The 26,293-nt window shown below is 25.4% G+C and overlaps 1 protein-coding gene across 1 annotated transcript in view; it reads right to left on the reverse strand.

Moving 5' to 3' along the window:
- The window catches only part of LOC111632344 (N-alpha-acetyltransferase 35, NatC auxiliary subunit-like), a 39,266-nt gene that overhangs the window by 3,573 nt on the left and 9,400 nt on the right, over positions 1-26,293 (reverse strand). The window contains exons 4-17 of the mRNA XM_023376753.1: positions 25,212-25,286; positions 24,980-25,147; positions 23,915-24,025; positions 23,776-23,826; positions 22,551-22,634; positions 22,087-22,207; positions 17,272-17,453; positions 15,537-15,596; positions 14,393-14,499; positions 14,005-14,170; positions 12,248-12,426; positions 11,118-11,203; positions 7,565-7,608; positions 1,305-1,568 (exon numbers count right to left, since the gene is read on the reverse strand). Coding sequence (XP_023232521.1) covers positions 1,305-1,568; positions 7,565-7,608; positions 11,118-11,203; positions 12,248-12,426; positions 14,005-14,170; positions 14,393-14,499; positions 15,537-15,596; positions 17,272-17,453; positions 22,087-22,207; positions 22,551-22,634; positions 23,776-23,826; positions 23,915-24,025; positions 24,980-25,147; positions 25,212-25,286 — 1,698 coding nt within the window. The remainder of the gene's footprint in view (positions 1-1,304; positions 1,569-7,564; positions 7,609-11,117; positions 11,204-12,247; positions 12,427-14,004; positions 14,171-14,392; positions 14,500-15,536; positions 15,597-17,271; positions 17,454-22,086; positions 22,208-22,550; positions 22,635-23,775; positions 23,827-23,914; positions 24,026-24,979; positions 25,148-25,211; positions 25,287-26,293) is intronic.

The raw sequence follows: 26,293 nt of genomic DNA on the forward strand, positions 1-26,293 counted from the left end.
TCCTGTTAATGATTAATATCCACGTTGACAAATATATAATAAGAAATTTAAATATGGACAGTAAGGCATTAATAATTATTTCTATTTTTCTTCTTAACAACATATTGAAAGAAATTCTCAGGATCATCCAAAATAAACATAATTCCAGTAGAGAATAATTTGATTATTATGTTCTTAAGATCTATTTCTCCTAAAAATAACTATTAATTTTTTTTAAATAACAAATAAAGTAGTTTATTTAAAAATAATAGTGACACAATCCTTTCTTGGTAAATGTAGAATAGATAATATAATTACTAGCAGCTACATATATATGTAAGTAAGAAGCAATTTTCATCTCAATTACTGCTTGGTAATGATTAAAACCACAAAATATGAAGAGAGATTGATAGCAACTGCAAATAAAATAAGTGATAATCTCAGATTTTTATAAATGATAAACTAAGTAAAATGACATTACAAATTCTACTATAAGAGGAAAATATTTGAAACCAATTATTACTGATAGCAATGTTGTATCCATGCATCATAAAAATACTTTTCTAAATGTTTTAATGCTCCTTGTTGTATATTAAAATCTCTCAATTTTACTCCTATAATTAATCTTTGACCTAAATTATTCCAGAAATGTGCATTTTGTTTGAATATCTTTTAAATATTAATCTGTGATCAATTATTAAATGCAGGATAGAAAAGTCAGTTATACCAGAGTCATTAATTCAAACTGAATATATGAGATGATAATTTTAAACTATGTAAAAAACATTATAAATAATACAGCTGTTATTGACATTCTGAATCTCTATAACTAAATAATAATACTATTTTGATATCATAAAATGTCAATTTGTAGTTTAAATTTTAATGTTTAATACAATATTCAAACTGAACATTATGCATTATGTAAAATGAAAAATATAGTAAAAAAATATGATTATTTTACTGACATTTTACACAAAAATAATTTAGCAAGTTTCATTAAAACTAAACAGTTAATGTATAATATTTATATTTATAATAAAAAATATCAATAAAGTTTATACACAGTAAACTAAATTTTCTGTGTAAGTTCAAAAAACAATAGAATAATGGATCAAAAAATAAATAGATGAAAGAAATTTTCAACATAATGCAACAGATCTGATGCATAGGATTACAAACAACAACAGATGTCAACAAATAAATACAAATAAATTCTGTTCTTAAAATTTTTGAAATATATATTGTTTAATGGTACTCGGTTGACTTTTTACATTCTTGATTTCATGTAGGATATTACAAAAAAAAAATTAATAAATACTTACTTCATCATTTGGTTCAGGAATACTTTCAAACAACATTCGAGAATGCTGGAAACATTTGCATGCAGCAATATACAAATCTTCTGGAGTTGGTGATGGCACATAATGAGTTAAATCTGTCATTTCACAATACTGTGCATACTGAACTGGTGGTGGTGTTATAACACTGTTGAACGGAGCAAATCGATGTTCGTATCTTACTTGCTCATTATCAAATTCAACAGATGGTTGTTTTAACTTTCCTTCTAAACTAAATCCTGCTACAGCCTAAATCAAAAATTTATTTATGAAATATAAAAATTTTTGTTTGTAAACATATTTAATTATTTACTAGTCATAAAAATATACAATATCTTCATCATAATTGAATATATCAAATGTAAATTAGAAAATAAGGAAAAAAGATTTGAACAATATTATAAAAACCTTACAGTATTACTTTAAATATTTTACATCATAAAGATATTTTGAAATGTTATTTGAAATTTGATTATATAGGTATACCTCACTTTATGTCAGTAATTAGTTCCAGGAAAGGCGACTTAAGTTGAAAAACAACGTAAGTCGAATTTACCTGTCACTAGGCTAAACCACAAATAACATTCCCAGTTCTGTATTTTATTGATAAATGCATTTTTAATAATATATGGCTAATAAGAATATATCTTAAGCTTACAAACAAATAAATTTTAGTTTTTAATATAGTACAGAAAACAAGTAATCTAAATTTCAAATTCATGTACGTACAGTACATGTAAATGTATATGTTTACAATCTGGCGATGCTTACAGTACATTGCAGACTCTTTATTTGTGAATGTGGTTTGCTCTAAGACATTATAAAATAAGATGATTTTGTAAGGTTAAATAACAAATACAGTTATTAAAATTATCTCTCGACAGTAGAAAATAAACTAATTTATATTAAATTTACCAATATTGAGTGGTACTGACAACAACGCCAAACAGTAGATATTGGAGCTATGTGGAAAACACCAATATTGAGCACTTAAAGATTGCTAAATAAGAAGACAACACAGAAACACAATGTTTTCATGTTTCGTTCTCTAGGATTTATGATGATTATATTAACATTTACTGTAAATATATATATATCTATACTAATATTATAAAGAGGTAATGTTTGTAAGTATGTATGTATGTAAGTTTGTTTGCAGCAGATAATCTCCGAAACTACTCATCCGATTTCAAAAATTCTTTCACCAATATTTAGAATGGAACCTCAGGGTGGACATAGGCTGTATATTATTCCGTTAAACATTCATATAAATTAAAATATATCATCTAGGTTAAGGCTTTTATGTCCAACAGATGGCGCTACGAGTACGACGCCCTAAGTTTGCTTTTCTGTGAGGCATTATGCTTTTCTGTGAAAATGAACTAAAGCAGATCATCTTCTATCTATCTATATAAATAAAAATGTAATGTTCGTTTGTTCCTACCGATTCCTTTGAAATTTTGACACAACGCTGCATTTGAATACGCACGTGTTTTTATCTAGTTTATCTATACTAATATTATAAAGAGGTAATGTTTGTATGTATGTATGTATGTATGTATGTATGTATGTATGTATGTATGTATGTATGTATGTATGTATGTATGTATGTATGTATGTATGTATGTATGTATGTATGTATGTATGTATGTATGTATGTATGTATGTATGTATGTATGTATGTATGTATGTATGTATGTATGTATGTATGTATGTATGTATGTATGTATGTATGTATGTATGTATGTATGTATGTATGTATGTATGTATGTATGTATGTATGTATGTATGTATGTATGTATGTATGTATGTATGTATGTATGTATGTATGTATGTATGTATGTATGTATGTATGTATGTATGTATGTATGTATGTATGTATGTATGTATGTATGTATGTATGTATGTATGTATGTATGTATGTATGTATGTATGTATGTATGTATGTATGTATGTATGTATGTATGTATGTATGTATGTATGTATGTATGTATGTATGTATGTATGTATGTATGTATGTATGTATGTATGTATGTATGTATGTATGTATGTATGTATGTATGTATGTATGTATGTATGTATGTAAGTTTGTTTGCAGCAGGTAATCTCCGAAACTACTCATCCGATTTCAAAAATTCTTTCACCAATATTTAGAATGGAACCTCAGGGTGGACATAGGCTGTATATTATTCCGTTAAACATTCATATAAATTAAAATATATAATCTAGGTTAAGTCTTTTATGTCCAACAGATGGCGCTACGAGTACGACACCCTAAGTTTGCTTTTCTGTGAGGCATTATGCTTTTCTGTGAAAATGAACTAAAGCAGATCATCATCTATCTATCTATATAAATAAAAATGTAATGTTCGTTTGTTCCTACCGATTCCTTTGAAATTTTGACACAACGCTGCATTCAAATACGCACGTGTTTTTATATAATATATGTGTCGAAATTCCCCCCACTGAAGGGAGATGGTTAGGATTAAGGCTTACCATAAAGAACTCTGCTTCTATTTATACTATTTTAGATGCGGTTTTTTGCGTTTTAACAGGGTACGTCAACAGAATGTACACTAAGAAGAAATTTCTCGAAAAATTCCCTCCCACGGGGAAGTGTTATAAATTTATAATAGATACATTTTGAGCCACAACAACGCGCGGCGGGGTCTGCTAGTTTTAATATGATTTTATGTGCTTTAATGCTTTTATAGTGATATTACGACTTCAATATTTGTGGTGGACAAACATAAAGTCGAATAAAATGACTTAAACTTGATTTTTATTTTTCCATATATTTTTTGACAAACGACGTAACTCGAAGTATACCTGTATTATTAGTATCAATGAATTTTATAAATTTTTAATGTAAAAAAATATTTAATTGTTGTTCAATTCATTGATAGGTTTTACAGATATTGGAAAAGTTTCAAATTTTAAATTAAATCTTATATTTTTAAATTTAATGTAATTACAACTATGTTATGTCTGATTTTGGAAGATCAAGAAAGAAATGAAAAGTAATAGTGAAATCCTATACAAATGCATATCCTATACTATAAAGCATAACAATTTGAAAACAATAGCTGCTATCTTGTAAATTTAAAAACGTTATGTAATATAATAATTGAATCCATTATTACATTTACACTAATTTATCTTAAATATTAAATTGTTTTCAGCTTTTCATTTTGTATATAGTTAAACTGTAAAGGAATGCTTTTACCTTTTGTGGCTATGCAACAATCACAGAATTAGAGTGAAATGTTTTTAACAATGAAAAAACAAAGAAAAATTAATTAAAAAATTAAAAGCAAATAAGTTTTTCAAATATTTATTTTTGAAAAATCAAAATTAGTTTGTTTTTTCAAAAAAAAAAATTTGGAAAAAAAATCATTTATACTTATACAATGACAATAAAAATGTGATGTATTTTGTAATTTCTTACTCACACAATAAATCAAGCATTAATCATTTACAGTGCCAAGTTTTAAAATTAATATTTAGCCTCTTACCGAAGTAATGCTTTAGTAGGTGATTAATGCTTGGTTTAATATTAAGGTCAGCATTGATATTCTATAATAATAATANGTTTTGTTTTTGAATCTATTATTATTAATATAATTTCAATAAAGATACATTTTAGTTACATTAAGATTAATATTGCTATAAGAATAAGTTTTTTTTATTTGTAATGAATGTCTTATTTTTAACCGTTAAATATCAATTATTAAATGGTAGATGAATGTTTATGAATATATACAGTAGAATCTGCTTATTGTGTAATCACAGCTACTGTGATTAAGCCATTTAGCAATTAGGGATACATTAATTCTGATAAGTTAAAATGCATTTATAAAACTTTTACTTTTATAATCAAATTTTTCAATTATACTTATCATTATCTTCAGGTAAATAGGCATTTTTAAGTTGTTTTTTTCACACTATCAGCCTCAACATGTTGTTGATAACATACAACAATTATTGTTTTTATTGTTATTTGCTCAGAGTACAATAGCTAAATTACTGACATTTCTTTTTTCAATTACAAGCTAACTATTATTACAGATAGTACTACAAAAAACAGTAGGAAACACTGAATGAATTACTATTAATTAATAATAATAATAATAATAATAATTAACAAATCATCAATTTATACATTTTATAATTGTTTTAACATGTCCTGTTAATGTATTGTATCACCATCAAGGTAAAGATTAAGAAACCTAAATCCTTTTTTAAAATCTTCTCTTATTGCAATATGGTTCTACAATATTAAAATACATCAATAGGAAGAGAATGGCCAAAAATCACTAAGGACCATCAAAGTGGTTACCATAAACCTTGAATGGATATGAGACAGTATGATAGGAAAATACCAAAACACTTTGAATGTTAACATAAATTTTAAAGAGTCAAATACAAATAATTTTAATAAAGGTCTCTTGGAGTTTAATAAAACAATTGAAGGAGTATAAAGTTTGAAATGCATCTTGCATGTAAATATATATAATTCAAGTTTTTGTCAATAAAANATTTCAGGAAAATTTTTTTATCTGTAGGAATAACTTATATCCCTGTAACTTAAATTTAAAAGCACACATAAAATGTTAAAAAGTATTTCTTTTTGTGGATGATGTTTTACGATTTTTTAACTATTTTTCCTTATTTAAACTATTATTTAAGGAAAACACAGGAAAATTTTTATATGCTTTATACGAAATTGTAGGGAAACATCCCTTTTAGTCAGGGAATATTCTAAGATTTGTTAGATATTTTTTATTGTTTCAAACATAAAATAGAATTTATTTTTTTAGAAAAAAGCTTAATTTAATTATAATTAGCCCATCAGTGTCCAATCGGTCTTCGTACCCTGAACACTGGGAGTTCGGTCGTGGGTTTGCCCCTCGCCCGGACGGGCTGGCCACGTGAAGTTTTCCGGGTTTCTCCACGTCTGTAACGCCTAAATAGGGGCCAGTTTCCGTTAAAAAGATCTCCCGGAAGGCATCCCCCTAGGCAGATCGCCCAAGTGTTGCGTTGCCATAACTAAACAAACAATTATAATTATGAGAAAAATTTTGTTGTTTTAATAAATCCACATAAAAACAGCATATAAATATATTTTTCGTGTCATTGTATATAAATTAATTGATAGAGAAATATTCCTTTTTTGTAGGGAATACTTTACGATTAATTAAACCTTGACAAAGTTTTTAAAAATTATTTTAAAATAAAAACTTAAATTTAATAATAATTACAGTAAAACCTCTGTAAAATGGAATTTTCTACAAAACGAGGACTTCCCTCCATACATTAAAAATAATAATAATAATAAAAATAAATCTCGTAAAAGAACGAGAAAACCTGAATAAGAAGGAAACGTGTCTAATGCGGAAACAGGAGATTGTTTTTTAATGTGACCTGAGTAGAGCGAAATTTTTCGACGTAACAGCAGCTAAATTTTAATTAAATAATTAAAATTAATTTCAGGGTATTGGAACTTTAATCAGATTTTTCCTCNAAATTTTGTTGTTACACATTAAAATTACAGATGTACTATGTTTATATTGTGCTGTTAAATGCAATATAAAAATGATATGAATTTTAAATGCATATCAAATATGTTATAACTAAAATTAATTAATGAGTAATAAATAATTTAGAATGTTTAAAGAAAATATTGATTTAAAGCTACATTTGCCACAACTCTTATAATTTTGGCAAGTACATTATTTCATTTAGACTCCAAAACTAATCTAAACTCTAGATGCTTAGAAATATGGCTTAATCATTCAAGTTTAACTCTCACTTTTAATTAATTAAACTGTCTTTCTAATATAAAAAAATTTAAAAATTTAGCATTGTTTGATATTAAATTTTTTGTAATTAATGAAATGTTATTGTGATATATTTTTAAAAAATTAACTCTTATATTATAAAAACAATAATATATATTTCACTTGAAACTAAATTTAAAATGAAAATAACTAAATGTGTATTTTGCTTCACCTACATTTGTTTTTCATTTTTAAATATTAAATGATGACATTTGCTATCATGTTCCTGAAATATTTAAAAATTTCAATAAAGATTATTTCATTTATACAGTAGTTATTTTTTTATTTTCAAAGAAATTATTCTGTTGTAACAAAATATTCACTGTATTAAATAGTTCTGTATGTCTCAAATTTTGATTATTATGATTTTTTACATTATTAGCTTGTATAACACATTTGATGCACCTGTAATATCAAATACTGTATATCAATGCTGATATTGTCATATCCTGTAAGCATAATTAAAATTTTTTATTTACATCAATAATATGTAAATTATTGAAGCACTGCAAATACAAGGTGTGTTCAAATGAAAGCGATTTGAAGTGTCACATGCAAACAGTTTTCAATGTATTTTCGTGAAACAAATGCGATAGTGAAGGTTTATGTACCATGCATGCGCGTGCACAACCAGATTTGTGATAACTTCATTCATAAGGACATGACATTCATTTCAAAATGGCTGGTGTGGATGCAACTGCATCCAAAACGGATCAGCGAGCTGTAATTAAGTTTTTAACACTGGAAGGGCGTAAGCCGATGGATATTCATCGCAGAATGCTGGCTGTGTACGGTGACACGTGTATGTCGAAGCCCACAGTGATGAGGTGGTCGAGAATGTTTAGTGACGGTCGACACGAGACAAGGGATTTGCAGCAGCCCAGTCAGGCGCACAAAGTTGTGACAGAGAAGCTGATTACGGACATTGACACTGCAATCAAGGGAAATCGACGTCGAAACATTCGTGATGTCACAAATGAGTTAAACATTTCCATTGGTACTGTTCACAATATTGTCACTGACATTCTGAAGTATTGAAAAGTTTGTTGCCAATGGGTACAGCATTTGTTGCACTATAGAGATGACGGTGATGACTTTCTGCAGCACATAGTGGCAGGAGATGAAACCTGGTGTCACCACTTCCAACTGGAAGGGAAGTCCACCAGCATGCAATGGAAACATCCCAGCTCAATTAGGCCCAAAAAATTCAAAACTCAGCAGCCAGGTGGAAAGGTGATGTTGACAGCATTTTTTCACATGCAGGGACCCCTATTACTGGAGTTCAAGGAGCTGAATGTCTCCATCAATGTCCAACAGTACACCCAAACACTTCATAAGCTGCATAAGGCTATCAAAAGCAAATGTCCTCATATGCTATCATCAGGTGTCATCATTCTGCACGACAATGCAAGGCCACATGTTGCCAAGGTATGTGTCGAGGCACTGGCCCATAAAAAGTGGGAAGTCTTGGAACATCCAGCTTACAGTCCAGATCTGTTGCCTTGCGACTATCACATCTTTGGACCGCTGAAGAAACTTCTGCAGTCCAAAGAAGTTCTGAACTAATTCCATAATCAACTGACATTGTTCTTCGCGGATGGAATTCGTAACCTTCCTAAGCAATAGGACACCTGCCTAAATGCCATGGGTGATTTCTTTTAACAAACTTTGTATGCATTTCACTCATTAAATATTGTTTTTTCTATCTATGTATCTGTCTCATTTCTGTCTCTCTGCATCTCATGGATACACACCTCGAATCACTTTCATTTGAACACCCCTTATATCATTTAAAAGAAATAAGTCTGTCTATTAAAAGAAAAATTGTTGTTATTATATGCAAAGATCTCTTATTAAGTACAGGTTTTAAACTAACTTAAAATAATCAAGCTCAATATGTAAAAACCTTCATAATTGGGCTGCAAGTTTAAAACATTAAAGACCTATAAATTCCCACTATTGTCTGTTTGTCCATCTTTCCTTAATCTCGAGAATGGAGTTGGATAGCTGAAAGATGAGACCAGATATGGAAAGTTAGGGGTAAGAGACCCCAATTAACTATATAAGAACTTCTGATGCAAACCAGAAGTCATGTTATTTCAATTAAAAATTTTTCCCTGAAAGATGTTAGATAGATGACCAGCACAACTCTATTGTTAAAGGAAAAGTATAATGTACAGGGGAAAGCCACTATTAATTTGAGGCGGAGAGCATATATTTTAAATTTAAAAAATTAAATTTTAAAAAATATGATTAAAAATTGCAGCCTGGCATTGGAATGATGTCACAATAAATAATTGCTCTTCATATTTTTAGTTTCTTTAACTCAAAATATATGCTCTCCACCACAAATTAGTAGTGTCTTGCCCCTGTACATCTTTCCTTTAAGAATAGAGTTGTACTGGTCATCTATTAACTGCTTTCAGGGGAAAGTTTTGAATTGAAATAATGTGACTTTCTATTTGCATCAGAAGTTCTTATATAGTTAATCAGAGCGTCCTACTCTAAGGTTTCCATACCTGGTCTCATCTTTCATCTATCCAAACTCCATTCTTGAGATTTTGGAATTAATGATAAAAATGAATGTATTAATGCTAAAAAAAGTGAGATTTTATCTGTGATATACAGGTTTTTGCAAATATACATAAAAACCTATTTTATAAATTAGTATTCAAATTCTCTTCATTAAAAACGTAAATACAGTATAACATTGATTATCCGACCCCAAATCAACCGTCACATCGGTTAACCGACTGCATTCTAGTTGGCAAATTCAAATGTCCGCTAGTGATGTGGCGCTACAGTATTTGGCTATGTCTTGGCTACTTCAATATTATTTTTTAAAAATTTTTGCGTGTTTTAGCTGGCAACACTGGCTTGACCATGAAAGGGAGGCCAGTATTTAAACAAGGCTTAATTTTCTAATTAAGAGTAGTTGTTTGTTTTGTGAGAAATAAAATAATTTAAAAATAATTTTTAACGATACAATAGCGACTATTATTATTTAAAAAATTTTGTTAGGCTTAACATCGAAGAAAATTCAACGTAAAGTAGGTTAATAGCGATATACCAATATACTAATTACATGGGATATACTAATATATTATACTAATAATGTATTTTTCATACTTTTTGGTTATCAGTTTTTTCAGTTATCCGACCAATCCTAGACCCCAATTGAGTTGGATAATTGATGCTCTACTGTAACTTAATTAATAGGATATTAATTTTTCATTTAGTAATGTTCTTTTTAAATATTTTAATTTTTTTCTGACTTTCTTCTTGAATAAAAATCTGAAGATGGCTTTTAAAAATAATTGCAAAAATTAAGTTTAGAAGCATATTAAGGTTTCTAGTTTCTTTACATCAGGTTGTAAAGGTAAAATTTAGACATAAATTTTTTTCGAGAAACCACTGGAAAAAAATGTTCTAGAACGTTCGATGTGGGTATACAAGTAGAGTAACCATGGAATATTTTATCACATATTTCATTGGAAATAGATGAATCAGCAATGTCTAATAATATGAAACTTTTGAAATAACACATTTGCATACTGTTACTCTATTACTTTAAAAGTGCCCACAACACAACAACAAAGGTTGAAGATCCCATTTGCAAAGTACTTGTTAAGGCATTCATAGGTAGACAAAAGTCATCCTGCTGTTGCAAATGTCAATGGTTCAATAGTCAGAAGGCAATAATCAGCATTTGTTTGACATCACCATGCTAAACAAATGCAGATTACACAATATATAATAAAGCAAAAATATTATAGATACATCAAAAGTAAAATCTTCCATCTTCACCTTTAGCCATTTTAATTAATAATACAGAATAAAAACTAAATTAATAATTAATACAACTAACTGATTTCTTAAAATACTGGATAATTTCCAGACTTTAATTATCAATTTTGATTCTATAAATTATATAAAAATTAAATAACATGTAATATACCTGCTCTAGAGTCTTGTTCCATCAAAAAACTATCAGCACGAGATAATGCTGAAACCATCCAACCATAGAGAAATTCATATAAATACCTAATATTTAATAAAAATCATTTTAATTTAAAGATCTGGATTATGTTCAGTTATTATATTTATCTAATTCATATCAAATAACAAGTAAACTATTTTAATATTAATTTTTATTGAAAAGAAAAACACACATGCAAATATATTTAATATGTCATTAATTATATTAATTACACTTTTTAAAAATTTATTTTAATTAAAACTTAATTTTGATTAAATTTATTTAAAATTTTGTTATTAAATTTTAAATATGAAATATATAAAGTTAATTTGAAACATTTGACTAAAATTCAATATTATTGTCTAATGATATATTTTCATTAAATTTCAACTTAATTATATTTATTATATTTATATAGATTTAAAAGAAATGGCATGTTTGAGATTAGTTAGGAATGAAACTATAAATATGCAAGAGTACAAAATTATTAATCAACATAATGCTTTGTTTTATTCTTTAATTCTATGACTCTAAACCTAACATGTTTTCCATATACTGTATATGAAATTAAATAAATCTGTTATATAACAATTTTGTTTTTTCTTAACATTTTTCTGCTAACTGTAACTTGTTGCTTTAACAATGTAGCAACTAAATTTCTTCTTAAACAATTTTTTAAAATATTTTTTCACTTTTATAATGTTTTCTAGAAATTTTATAACATTCAATTGTTATAAATTCGAGAAAACAAATTCTTAACATTGAGATTGATGATATTTTTACATATTTTGCACAGTTATTTTACAATTTAAAGAATTTATGATATTTAAATTTATGTATATTTAATTATAAAATTATTAACTCTTTAATTTACTTTATATGTTTGATGAATTTTTCCTCTAGCTCTTCAAAATTTATTTCAATCTTATTGTTAAATCCTGTAAATGCATGCAGCAAATATATATATATATTTTATGAAAGAAACAAAATTACCTTATATTTGTTGATAATTAATTAGAGTTAATACTACTGTGTGTTGTTAATTTTATTGATATAATTGATAATTGTACATTTGATAATCAAATTATTAAAATCAATAAATAACTTACCAAAAGATATATGTATATTCATGAACAGAATATAACTCTAACTCAAATCCTGATAATATATATTGTATCATAACTCTTAATGTATGATACAGAATCCATGTTCCAAAACAAGCTAGATGTGGACAAGGATTATCAGTTTTTGCAGATAAATTATGTAAATATGCATCTACCTTGTCAGCCTATGTATAAAACAAAACTTAATGAAAAATGGACAATAAAAATATCAACATCTTCATAATTACTAAAAATAATTGCAAGACTTAACAATTATGTTCCAGGATGGAATACATTACAAAGGAAAAAAAGCATAAATTAATAAAATTCATTTTTATTAGAACAATTCAATTGCTCTTTTCTATGTAAAATACATATATAAATGAGCATATTTACGTATTTACAGTATTTTTCACACAGTTGCATGCACACACTTAAGAATTTTGTATTTGAAAACTACTGTGTTATTGTTTTTAGTCATAAAACAAATAATATATATTCATTCAAATAATTATGGATCATTTTATCATCAGATCCTCAAAGAAAAGATTGATGTCAAATGTATAGCATATATGTGTTTTTTAATATATCATCAGTTTTTAACAAAGAGCTGTTTGTATCTTCATGTTGTTAAACATCTGTAGCTGGTTGGAATGTTGAAAAAGGATAAAGACTTTAAAATGACTCTCAATTATTTGTATGATCATAATTATTTGAATAAGTAAATTAATCCTTGGAACATTATTATTCATGTAAATATATATTCAGTTTTAATGTAAGCTTAAATAAAAATGGATCTAACCCTATATATTAATAAAAGTATGATGATGTTCTTTGTTGCTTGTGTACTTTGGTTTGCAAAACTTTCAAGTTCTCAAATATGATAAATAAATTGTTATTGATCATCCATATCAAATTTTATAAGTAACCAAAACTGTTTATTAAGAATTTGTTAAGTTAAACAATAAATTAGTCCAATTAAGCTATTTGTATAGTTTAGGAGTTATTTGGTTAAAAGAATTTACCAAATAAAGTGTAAGTTTCTTTGAAAAAGGAAGCTATTCTTATTCAGAAACATATTTCTGATTTATCAATTTAAAGATTCCAAAAATCCAGAATCAGAAATGATGATTAAAAAAAAAAAAAAAAAAGCAATTTGAGGATAAAGGAGATATTAGATATACAATGTGACAAATTGTTTTCCAACAAGTTCAATAACAAAAGTATCAACTAATTGAGATTAATTTGAATGTTTTCAAAATAATTTTTTCATTTTAGTATGCAATTGGAGTCATAAAGTTAACACTTTTCATTTGTAGAAGCTTTCTTTTAAATGTATATGACTGAATTCCTGGAACCGAATTCCCAAATCTTTTATTTTCAATAAATTTTTCAATTCTAATTTGTATTCATTAAATAGATAATATTTTTGCTAATTTATTTAGAATAAAAAATATGCACAATAAACAACATAATTAATTCTGTAAATTAAATATATAACCATCTACAAATCTATATATAAGCAATGTTAAATTTAATTTACAAAATAAATGAATTCCTAAAGCTATAGTATTATTGAAATTTATATTCTATAATCCTATAGTATTATTGAAATTTCACATAAAATAAAAATCAGTTTGTTTATTTTATAAAATATATTACTAAATCATATATTTTATAAGTGTTTATGAGTGTAAAATGATTTATAATTTAGTTTAATTTTAAAATTTTGTTTTAACAAAGATTAAAAGACAGGATCTTACTTCATCTTGCAATGCTGCTAATTCTTCTAATAAATGAGCTAGTTTGTCTCTCTGTCTAGCTCTATTATGTCCATAAATTTGAAGTAAATTACAAAATGGACGAACACAGTGTCCAAGAAAACCTTCTACATATTCTTTAGCTTGGGAATTGTTCATAAGAGGTGACCTAGATTAATGAATCTGCATTATAAATATTTCATAAAATATATTTAATAAATTTTTTAAACATTAGATAATTTCATTACATAAATTAACATAGAGCATGTATCAAATTAAAAAAAAAACATTTAGAAATTAATACAAGTATATCCCACACATTACATGATTAATTATTTCCAAGAATGAATCACATGAAATAAAATCATGTAAAGTAAGGTGACTTTTTTACCTTGGAAGTAGAGCAGGAGGTTTTATAAAGCTGCGAACAGCATCTCTCAAAACTTCAACCATAGGCTGTGATCCAAGCACCTTATTTGGTTGTGTTAGGTACAACAGCTTCAGTGTTTCAATAAAATTTAAAATTATACATTATCATCAATATAATTTAAGAATTTAAATGTTAAAAAAGAAACAACCATTCAAAGAAATATTAGAAATGATCTAAACATTAAAATAAAGCAATATTTGTAAATCTAAAAAACTGGTTTTCTTAATTCAATGTTAAAACTCATCCTTTTTTGTAACAAAAATATAAGAAAGTATGCGTTAATGAAATATATTATTATATTATTAATAATATATAATAAACATATTATTTTCTATTCATTTTACTATATAAATAAGTTTTAGTGATCAAGCATTCAAATTTACTCTCCTATATTGAAAAATAATATTGAATCTATTGGACATAAAAAATTTCTAAATGTTTTCAATACACACTACTTTTTTTGTGTGTTATTTCTTTTAGAAATGTCAATATGTAATTTACTTATCATAGAAGCTTAATTAGAAGATTTATTAGAATTAATTATTAGATTCATTTGTAACTTCAAATAAGTTTTCGAATCTATTATGTTACATAAGAATTAACAATTGCTAATAAATTTTAAAAATCTTTTCAGAAGAAAAATAAATTAAAGATTTTAATAACAATATAGCTAAATGACTGTTAAGAATAAATTAAAATAAAGTAAAACAAAATATTTTGATAAATTTATTTATCTAATTCAATGAATCGTAGCATTTTACATAAATTAAACACTTTGTTAAGTTAAACACAATTGAAATATGCTGAAAAATAATGTTTTTTTAAAAATGTTCAACTTAATAAAGTTTATAATTTCTACAGAAGTAATGAATCTACATTGAATTAAAAGATTTAAATAATATTTTCCTAAATATCTCATTCTTATATATTAGTTGCTATTGAAATATATTTGATTTGTGTGTGCTCATTAAGTTGACAAAGACAAGACCTTTTCATAGTTTAAATAATTATTATAAAAATATTTTGATTTTAAAAATTCCATAAAAATAAAAAAACAAAACATTCTTGAATTTGATTCTTGAATAAAAAATTTCATTTCATTTACCTGCACAATTGATCTAGATAATACACATGGGGATGACTTGCTAAATTCAGTCAAAAAATCCTTTAAAAACAAAAATAAGCATTTCAATTCATAATCTTCAAACTATAAACTATTCTAAAGTTATCCATAATCTATATTCTATAAAAACTACAATAAATATTTCTTTGATTTCATCGCTAATCAATATTACTAACTTCTATAAATTAAAATATTCTACATTTAAATTAAATATTGTAATTTATATTATAAGGACATATCTCTATTAGGTGTCTATAGCATTATTATATCAAATTTCAACTTTTTATAAAAGATAAAATAATTTTGTCTGGATGAATCTGCTTGTTATTTGCATTTAAAAGTAGTTTTAGTAATTCCCTGCTTCTATAAAATGATTCTCAGAGAACTACTTAGAAACCAATAATATTTATCTTATGATAATTCTCTACAGTGAATAAAAGCTAAATGATTAACTCTGAAATCCATCTTTGGATATTACTGACATTACAATTTTTTTGGTTTAAATTTTCAAAATTATTTTAGTATTTACTATTACTATTATTATTGTATATTTTATTAATATTGTTTGATAAATAAAACAGAAATAAAGCAAAACAATAATAAGCTGAACACTCAGAGGCCATTTGTATTTCCGACACATAAGGTATCATCTCAAATATTTCAGTTTTTCTATTTGTCTTATTTCACTTATAATTACAGTATATCCATAATAAACTGCTAATGGAAATAAAATGAAAGAAATGAGAGGAAAATCTAACAAATATTTCATTTTTCCTCTCAAGTCTCGAAACTTTCTAAAAAATATACACCTTCTAAGTTAACATTTTATTGATCACTTCAAAGATGTAGGACAAAGTGGCGTTGGTTATGTGAATGTTTCATTTTTGTTCTAGCAATTTTTGTAGAGTAAATACTGGTTCAGGTTATCAACACAAGTTATCTACGTGAAATCATAGTAATTTAAATAACACTATTAAAAATGTGAAAAAGCAACTTACTAAATACTAAAACATTATCTATATATATATAATTTTTTCAATTAGCTAAATAAACTTTTTATTCAAAATATATAAACTGATTTTCAAAGAAAATAATTCAATAATTTTATAGCTTCCATTTTTAATGTGATAAAATTTCTCCCATAATAAAAACATGAATTTTTGTGTCTTTCATTATTGTTCAGCTTTGCTTTTGAACAACATTAGTGTATCTTGTATCTAGAAGTTTTAATTAAAATATACTTTTTAAATTATAAAATAAGTTTTCAAAAATTTAAATATAATATGTAGGAAATATTTTCAAAAAACCAATTTTTATGTTTTCTATAAAAATTCGATATAGAATAATAAAACATTATGGTTTTATATAAATATTCTTTTAATTATTTTTTATTGTGTAACGTAATTGCTTAATAATAATACTTTATATCTGAAAAGAGACTAAAAATATAGCAACATTTCCTTCATCTTATTTTATTTTAATAATTTTAATCAGAATTAAATAAGATTATAAATAAGGCAAATAACTAAATTAAAAATCTATTAAACTCATATATTTTCATTTTAATATTTTATAAATTCAGTTACATTTAATTTTAATGTTAGTTTAAACTTAGAGTTGAAAATAAAGACTCAAAACTTATTTTATCATCATTCTTATATAATTATATAAGATATANAACCAAAGAATTATTTTTAAAAAAAATCTGTGTACTTACAACAGCAGAATGAAATGAAGTACATTCTACTATTCGACAAACTGTTCTTAATCTTGTTACTAGCATGTCTAAATATTCCATAGCTTCGTGTCTACCTTTAATTTTTGTATAACGAGGAAATGTAGGAGGAAGAAGCCGTTGATTAGTTAATGGCTCAAACCCCATTATTGTTGGATAATCAGCTAGATAAATACATTTTATGTATATATTACTATACTGTATATACACAAAAACTTATCTGAATTTTTAATTACATAAAAATTTTATCTTAAAAGAAAAAATAATTTTGTTTATTCATATTGCACACAAATAATGAGTAAACAAATCCACCATTTATAGCTAATTTAATTGACATTAATAGGAGATAATTCAGGCTAGTGCTACTTTATTTCCAGGAATCTAAAGTATAAATTCTGATGAAAAGTTTGATACTAAAGTGGAATTAAAATAGGAACTGAAAAACTTCAAAAATTGATTCTTATAAATTTGACAACAGAAAACAAAAAAATAGATTGAAAAATGTCTTTCCAGTGTTATTAGCCTTCTTTTTTTTATAACATTTAACTAAAGGAAAAATAAGAACACAAGAGAAACTGTTTTACTTTTTGTAATATTTTCCAATTTTTTCAATAGATGAGAAATACTATTACTGAATTTTCAATAATAAATCAGAAAAACTGTTCATTAATTGAAGAATATTTCTAATTTGTTATTTTTAGAATTCTCATACAAACAAAAAATTCAGATTTTTGGGAATATTCAATAAAGTAAACAAAATATAGCTGATTGAAATAAAGGTATTTTAAAATTGAATCACAATGATGAAAATCTATAAATCTGTTTGATGCTTTATTATATTTACAATAAAGATAAAATGTGACCAAATTAAGTTGCTGTTTACTTTGTCATTTATATCAGAATAAATAAGAATATCTATGCCTGATAAATGTGTATAAAAAATAGATAACAATTTCAAATTCTGGATAGTACTTTGTACACTTTCTTATATAGATCATAATATTTGATATGATAATCCTAAAGATGGTGTAAGAGTTACATACTTTCAATGTTGCCTTTGTTTAAAACCATTAAAATCACAGACATCTGATACATTAGATAAATTGAAAAATTTGTTATTATTATTGCCAGGATGATAAGTAAATACAGTTGAACTCTGTTATAATGAGCATTATGGGGGCTGACAAGATTTCCTTGTTATAACAATTACTCATCATATCTGTGAAGAGCAGTGACATAACTAATGGGTGGCTGCTTTGGGCACAAACATGTAGAGGTGCCCTGCAGATGGTAAAATCTGTAGTTATGCCACTTATGATTTTACTAATCGTAAGTGGCATAGCTAAAGATTTTGCCACCTGCAGGGTGTAAAAGTAAAATCTATCTTTTACTTTTTTATTCTAAATAAGTTGATTAAAAAAATTTAAATACAATATAATTAATATTAAACAATTTACTTTTCGTAATCAAAGATAATATTAATTAATAATATGCCTGATTTCAATTAGTCTTTTTATCTAGAAAACTTAAAATTAATAATTGCTTTATTTTTCAATATTGTTGATACAGTTAAAGATGACAAAGAAAACTTTCTACAGACTTTGATGATTTTAGCATCATAAATAATTTCCACTTTTTCATAAATCAAGAGAAATTTTCTTTTCTTTGTAGACATGTTTCTCATAGAAGGGTTTGTTTCTAACTAGAGTATACAGTAATTTTACAATTATAGTGACAATTAGGTAAAGAAGAACCAGAAGCTAGTCAAGAAAGAGGTGGATGTTCTTCAAAAAAAAGTTCAGTGATAAAATTGATGTAGGTTGCAAAACTAATTATCCAGTGGTCATAAAACTAAGTAACCCTTTCAATTTTGTTTTGTCCACAAATTTGGTATTATGTTTCTTACTACTTGAACAATTAAGAATGTTCATGTATTTGCATAGCTACCAAAATGCTCAGTATATATGTGGAGTACATTGGTTATAACTGAGAAAATGTATGGAAATATGCATAAATTAAAATTGTTATGGCATTTTGCTTGTTATAACCACGAACTTGTTATATCTGTGTTCAACGGTACTTAAAAATTCACAAAAAAAAACTTTTTCTTGAAAAGCCAATATATTAAAATGTCTTCACATTCTGTTCCTTTTTTTACACCTCAGGAATATAACAGTATATGTTGATTCATCAAATACTTGTCTTTTTTTCATTTTTAACATTTGGATAATATAGTGTAGGTGTTTCTCCATCTCTGAGTGGTTTGGAAAGAAAGAAATATTAGTATATTTCATTCAGTTAACCTTTAATGAAGTAAGATCTTTTTTAAAATGACAATTTTTTTAAAATAGAATATCAGATAAATAGAATAGAGATAATAGAAGATAATAGAGAAAAATAGAGATAATAGAATATCAATTAAAAATATGTATTTTTTTTCTTTAAATGTTGTTCAAGTATAGAGATTTAAAAAAACCAATTTAGTGTTTTAATAATAATTTGTTAAATGACAAATCTGCTAAAAACTGAAAATTTCTTTGAAGGTTATAAAGTAAAATAAGCAAATGAGGTTAATTTCATTTTAAAAGTAATAATAGCAGGCACTGATTCTAATGATAATTGCTTTTCCACTGATTATATTATACATATTATTGAGTCACCATCCAACAAGTTAACATTTGTTTTTTTAACAATTTCTTCTTGTAATTTTTCAACAGGTTTTGGGCACTCTATATGTTTTGTATCCTTTAGTTCAAAATTTCCTAAATAGAACCACATTTAAACCACATTTGACATGTTTGAAGTTTAGATGCATCTTCCCCATATACATTATAAATCTTTTTTACTGTTTGTACTGTGTTGTATCATTTTAAAAATTCAAAAAGCTTAATATTCTGGATATGCATTTTATCTGCAGACATTTCAACTTGATTTTACTCAAACAAAACATGGGTAAAAGTTTAAAATAAGCTTCTAAACAAAGAATACAATTTCACATTAGCAATAATGTACTAAATTTCACAATTATTATAATTACATTACACATCTGTGTTAAGTAATGACAGCTGTTAAAAGTATGCAAAAACTTTCCAATCAAAACAATAAAATTAACAGGGATACTTTGCCACTCTGTATTGCATATGGATTTTTTCTTAATGATTTATGCATACTAGGCTTATAAACTTTTAAATTTGTGTTAAATTCTAGTTAAAATGCTTTTATAAGTTTATTTTTCGTGGTCTAGAACAGATTATTTTAATTTACATTATTCCTTATGGGAAAAGTTCATTTGGTACTCAAACAACTTCTGGTTTGAGTTAAGTTTGAATACCACAGTATCACTATAATTTACTTTCTGAACACTATAAAGCTTTTCCTTATTTGCTTTTAATGAAGTACATTAGAAGATAGATATAATAAGTAACATTAAACGAAATCATTTACATAATCATTGTCATTACATAATCATATTTCCGTTTCTTTATGTAATTTTCATTTCACTGATGCTTAATATAATTTCAGATAATTCAAATCATTTCCTAATAATACATTTCCTAAATAATAATCAATACCATTGATGAATTACAGCTACACCCCAGCATCCAAACTCCTGCTACAACAAATGCTATTCTTTAGTACCATGGTTCCCAATTAGTGGTATGCGTACCTTTGGGGGTACGCAAAATTGCATGAAGAGGTACGCACGGCAATCTAAAATCAGTCAATTTAAAATTTAAATGCATGAGATGAAGCAATCAAACAAACAATGGGTGAACCATCAAAAATTTGGCATGCTAACAGCATGATGTCGAATGCACAAATTTGTTTATTTATAACTAAAAATATTCTCAAAATTTCATCAAAAAATGCATTTGTGACAATATCTAAATGAAATTCTTAGGCAAAAAACAAAAATTGTACAATTAACACAATTTGTGTTAATTGTACAATTATCATTATTATCATGTCAGCGAAGCGGCAATAAAATATTTACTACCAGCTCCCACAACATACCTATGCGAAAACGAATTTTCGGCCATGACAAACATGAAAACTAAACATTGTCACCGACTTCAACTCGAAGATGACTTGAGACTGAAGCTGACCAAAAAGCAACCAGAGTTTACAAAGTTGTGCAAAGAAAATCATGCACATTTGTCACATTAAAATTAAATAACCTTATGTTATTTTCATTATTATTAGAATTGTATTTTAAAGGTAATAAATGTAAAAAAAATCTTATTCTATTTATCACTAGCTGTCTACCCACAGCTTCGTTCACATTATATCGAATTTTCTCGTGGGAGTAAGATATTTTCTTGCAGTAAAATGTAGCCTATGTCCATCTCCAACATGTAAGCTATATCTGTGCCAAATTTTATTAAAACCAGTTCAGCGGTTTAAATGTGAAAAGGTAACAGAGAGACAGACAGAATTACCTTTGAATTTATAATATTAGTATGGATTAATATGAATTTCTGCTATAAGGGGTAGGCGAGTTTGAGCTCTTTCTTGAAGTGGTACACAGGGAAAACTAATTGGAAATCACTGCTTTAGTACTTATTGCAAAATCTAAAACAAATAATCTTATTCATGTAAACTTTTTGAAGCACATTAATAAAAAATTAAAAATTCCACTAATAAAAGTGGAAGTAGGGAATTAAGCTAATTTGCACAGATGTTCTCTAAATTATTCCAATACAAATATTAAAAAAACATATAAAATAAATTGAAATGATTATAATTATAATTTAAATTATCCGTATTTTGTCATAAATTAATACAAAATTTAAATACCTCTATTAATACTTTCAGCATTTGGATCAGGATGAATTCCTAAGTCAACAGTCCTTTGTAAGGTTGGCATTAATTCACCACACTGCTGTAAGTGACGATCTATTTCTTCAATTCCTGAACACTAAAAATTAATTTTTAATTAGGATATTTACAAATTTTAAAATAATGAATTATATATTTATAAGAAAAATTTCTCTGAAAATAAACATTTCTTAAAATATAAACTTTCCTTATTTACATCTAATAATATAAATTTGAAAATATTATACAATGTATGTAAAGAAACTGGAAAAATTTATATATTTCATTATAATTTACTTAAAAACTTTATAAATTTTAAAACTTAAAAAATTTATTAATTTTTTTAATTATTGTATTACAGAAAAATTTAAATATTTTATATATATAATATAATTTTGAAATTTATGAAATTCAGTAAATTTAAAAATAAAAAACAATTGTACCTTTTTCTTGTTAAACAGTAGAAGAGCATGATAATAAAGTCGACAGAACTTTATTCTAGAAAATAATGCTAATGCTGATTCATGCTAAAACAAAATACAAAATAAAATGAATTATTCATTGAATTAAGATTTGTAAAAACTTGTGAAAGATTACAAAAAAAAACGTTGCTATTAGAGATTATTACATCGCTTATTTTTTTTTTTAGAAAATTAGTCTCTTTAATTTATTTAAATCAACATCTTTGCACTAATGCAAATGTACATAAATCAGACTGAAGTACCCTTTATCTTGTAATTACTCTGAAAAAACTTATAATAGTAGAAACAAATAAGCTATTACAAATGAATATGTTTAATATTAATGGGAGTGTTAAAGAATCAAATTTACATTTATTTCAGAAAAAAAAAACAACAATAAATTTTTTTAACAAAATATTTCAAACTTAAACATCTTAAATTCTCCAGTCAGTTTACAGAATTTAACACATTACTACTCATCTGTCAAATCTCATTAAAAAATATCATATATGAAAGCACATTTAGAACAGAAGTACTCATTTTTGTTTGAAAATGGTTCTGAACTTATTGACTTAATAATTATTTGTTTCTGTGAAAGCTTGCAGTCAACAACACTTAGCTAACTTATAAAGAAATAAAAGGCAAGATTTATCAATGGAAATATTTTCAATTAGCACCCAGGTACTGATTAAAAGTGCAGTACCTTAGCTGAGGTACTGTACCTAGTAATGTTCAAGTCATTTTTACAAAAACATCAACAGGTTCATCCTAAAATACCATTTCTTTTAAAAGTAAAAAAAAAAGCTTAAAGAAAAGGCAATATTTCATTTACATTAGTATTTCTGATCCTGACATTGTCTTCCAATACAATATATTTTTTTATTAATATTTGCAATATCACAATAATAAATATGGTTTGTATTTGTTGTGATCATTTTGAAATATTTTTGAAATAGTCATTCAAAGTAATTAAAAAGATACTATAATTTCCATATATATTTTAAGGTTATTTCATAAATTACAAGAAATATGAAGAAAATTTAACATTTTTCTTGTTTGATTTACTTTCAAAAATTATAAAGTAAAAGCTATTTGAAACTGAAAACTTTACATACAAAAATTTTAAGTTTTTTAGTTTATAGCAAAATAAATCATAATTCAAATTTTAAAAATTTTATCTTATTTAATAATCTTCAAATTTACTCACTTCAGTTTGAGTGGTAACATCCTGTTGCTCTCCTGGTTTACTACGAGTCATCTGATTGAAAATAAACATATTTTTATTATTAGATGATGAATATAGTAACAGTAATCTAATTTACAAATATTTTAAAAATATAAAATACTTTAACTTTCCGCTGAAGTTCTTCTTCAACTTCTCTCATCATACCGGCTGCTCGAATATCAGTGATATCATTTGCTAATTTATATCCATAAATAACAGGTTGAAAATCTTCCTAATTTTAAAATACACAATTCATTTAAATGAAATATTGCAATCAGAAGATTTTAAAAAGTTTACTGATCAATAATTTTGAATCAGTTTTTAAAAAATGTGAAATAAATGTAACTTTTTATTTCATAGATTTTATTAAAAATTTGTGAAATAAAATCTAATATAGAGTTGTATGTAGTAAAGTAATTGTAAATGATTTAAAATAAAAACCAAAAATTTGTGCAAGGTTTCAGAGAGTTAATTTTTAGAATTATTACTTATATATCTCATTTTTAAATATAGAGATCTTTATTATTCTATTAACATAACTAACTTAAATGGAATAAAGATTTATTACTATTACAGTATTTGATCAAATCACAGTCAAGATATAGTTTATAATATATAAAGGAAAATACTGATCAAAATATCAATTTTGTACATAAATAATATTTTTAACATATTCAAAGTATACTTTTGAAAAAAGTTAATAAATTATTTTGTAGGAATACTTTTAATTAGCTTCTAATTTATTAATTTATTTAAATTAAGAGCTTTCTGTTCAAAAATTTGTTAGTATTAACAAATTTAGTATATAACAAATATATTTATTAATTCTGTTAATTCAATTTTTGCACTTGTATAATCTGTATGATCAAAAGTATAGTAAAAAGCAATAAATTTTCAAATTCCAAAGTTGCTTTAGTAGAAAAAATTATAGGCAAACATAGTAAAAATTTTCATTTACAAAGAGCTATCTTCAGGATAATTCAAACAGAAAACAAACCAAATAATCAATACTAATTGAATATGTTAAAAATATAATTTATTTATGTACATAATTTTCAAAGAAAGAAAAAAATATGTACATGCAAAAGTATTTAAATCATATCTTGTAAACTTACAATGAGAGAATTAGAATAAATTATAGTAGCAAAATATTTTATTAATAAATAAATGCATTGAAAATAATCACCTCTTCAAAAACACCAGCTTTATTAATAAATTCTCTGATGATATCCACTAATTTCAAAATACATATACTAAATGCTTTGATAACTCTATCTTCTATTAAATTTGGTTTATGAAGATAAAGATTTGTAAATACAGTTTGAGCAAGAGAATGTCCTTCTAACCATGTAACCTTAAATTAAATTATATTAGTATTGAAAAATAAAATCAAAATTAAAAACAAAGCAATATCTTACCAAACAAGAAAGTGTTGCATCTATAATTCCAATATGTTCTGTCATTTCAAGATCTTTTAATCTTAATTTTCCACTCTAAAGATACATAAATATATAATAGTAATTTTTTTTATTAATATTTTATTTTTCAACAATTCATTTTAAAAAATAATTTAAAATTTTTTACTTTCTAAATTTCTATCATAAATTAATATGTATTTTATAGATTGACACTAAAAATTATAAATTTAAACAGAATGTAGTCAGTAATATAAAAGACTTTTTACAAACTAGAGATAATAGAAAAAAATATTCTTATTGAGTAAGATAGCTATCAAATTTATGTAGAAGTTCATTGTCATCACTGAAAACATGGTATTTAATATAGTTAAAATTTAGGAATTCTATTATAAATTATTTATGAAACTGGGAAATTTACAGGCTTTACATCAAGCCCATTCCATATGGATTGAGACAAAAATGACTGATTATAACTTTAAGTTGTTTAAAGATTTCTTCAAAGAGATTTATTCTGTTTTAGATGAAAAAAATTAATTAATTTTAAAATATTAAATAGAAATAAATAATAACTCAAAACTATTGTATATTCTATATCTGATGATATAAAGTGTCTAGCCTCTTGATTAAAAAAAATATATATATATATATATGCATTTTCTATTCTACTTAAAATTTAACCCTTTTCATTGAAAAAAATTTGTAATACAACAGGGGTCGGCAACCTTTTGAGTCGGAAAAGCCAAAATTACAATTTACAAAATTTCAAAGTTTTTAAAGAGCCATAAAATTTTTTCTCGCCAACAATAAATAGTACTCGCATAAATAAAGTTTTTTTGATAAAAAAAAAACTAATCTATTTATTCATAAGAAAAAATATCTATTTATTCATATATAAGTAGTGTTTTTCACAACAAATTAGATAATAGAAACATCCGACGACGGCGTCATTCGAGAGCTTCCGACGGACTGACGACAGTGACGACGCGTGTCACGGGGGAGGGGTGCCGTGAAAAGCGAGTACAGGTAGCTGAGAGATAGAATCAGTGCCTAATCCTCGTTAATCGATTCAGAACGATTTTTAA

Source organism: Centruroides sculpturatus, unplaced genomic scaffold (assembly GCF_000671375.1).
Source record: "Centruroides sculpturatus isolate CEXI.00-Female unplaced genomic scaffold, Cexi_2.0 scaffold766, whole genome shotgun sequence".
NCBI lineage: Eukaryota > Metazoa > Arthropoda > Arachnida > Scorpiones > Buthidae > Centruroides > Centruroides sculpturatus.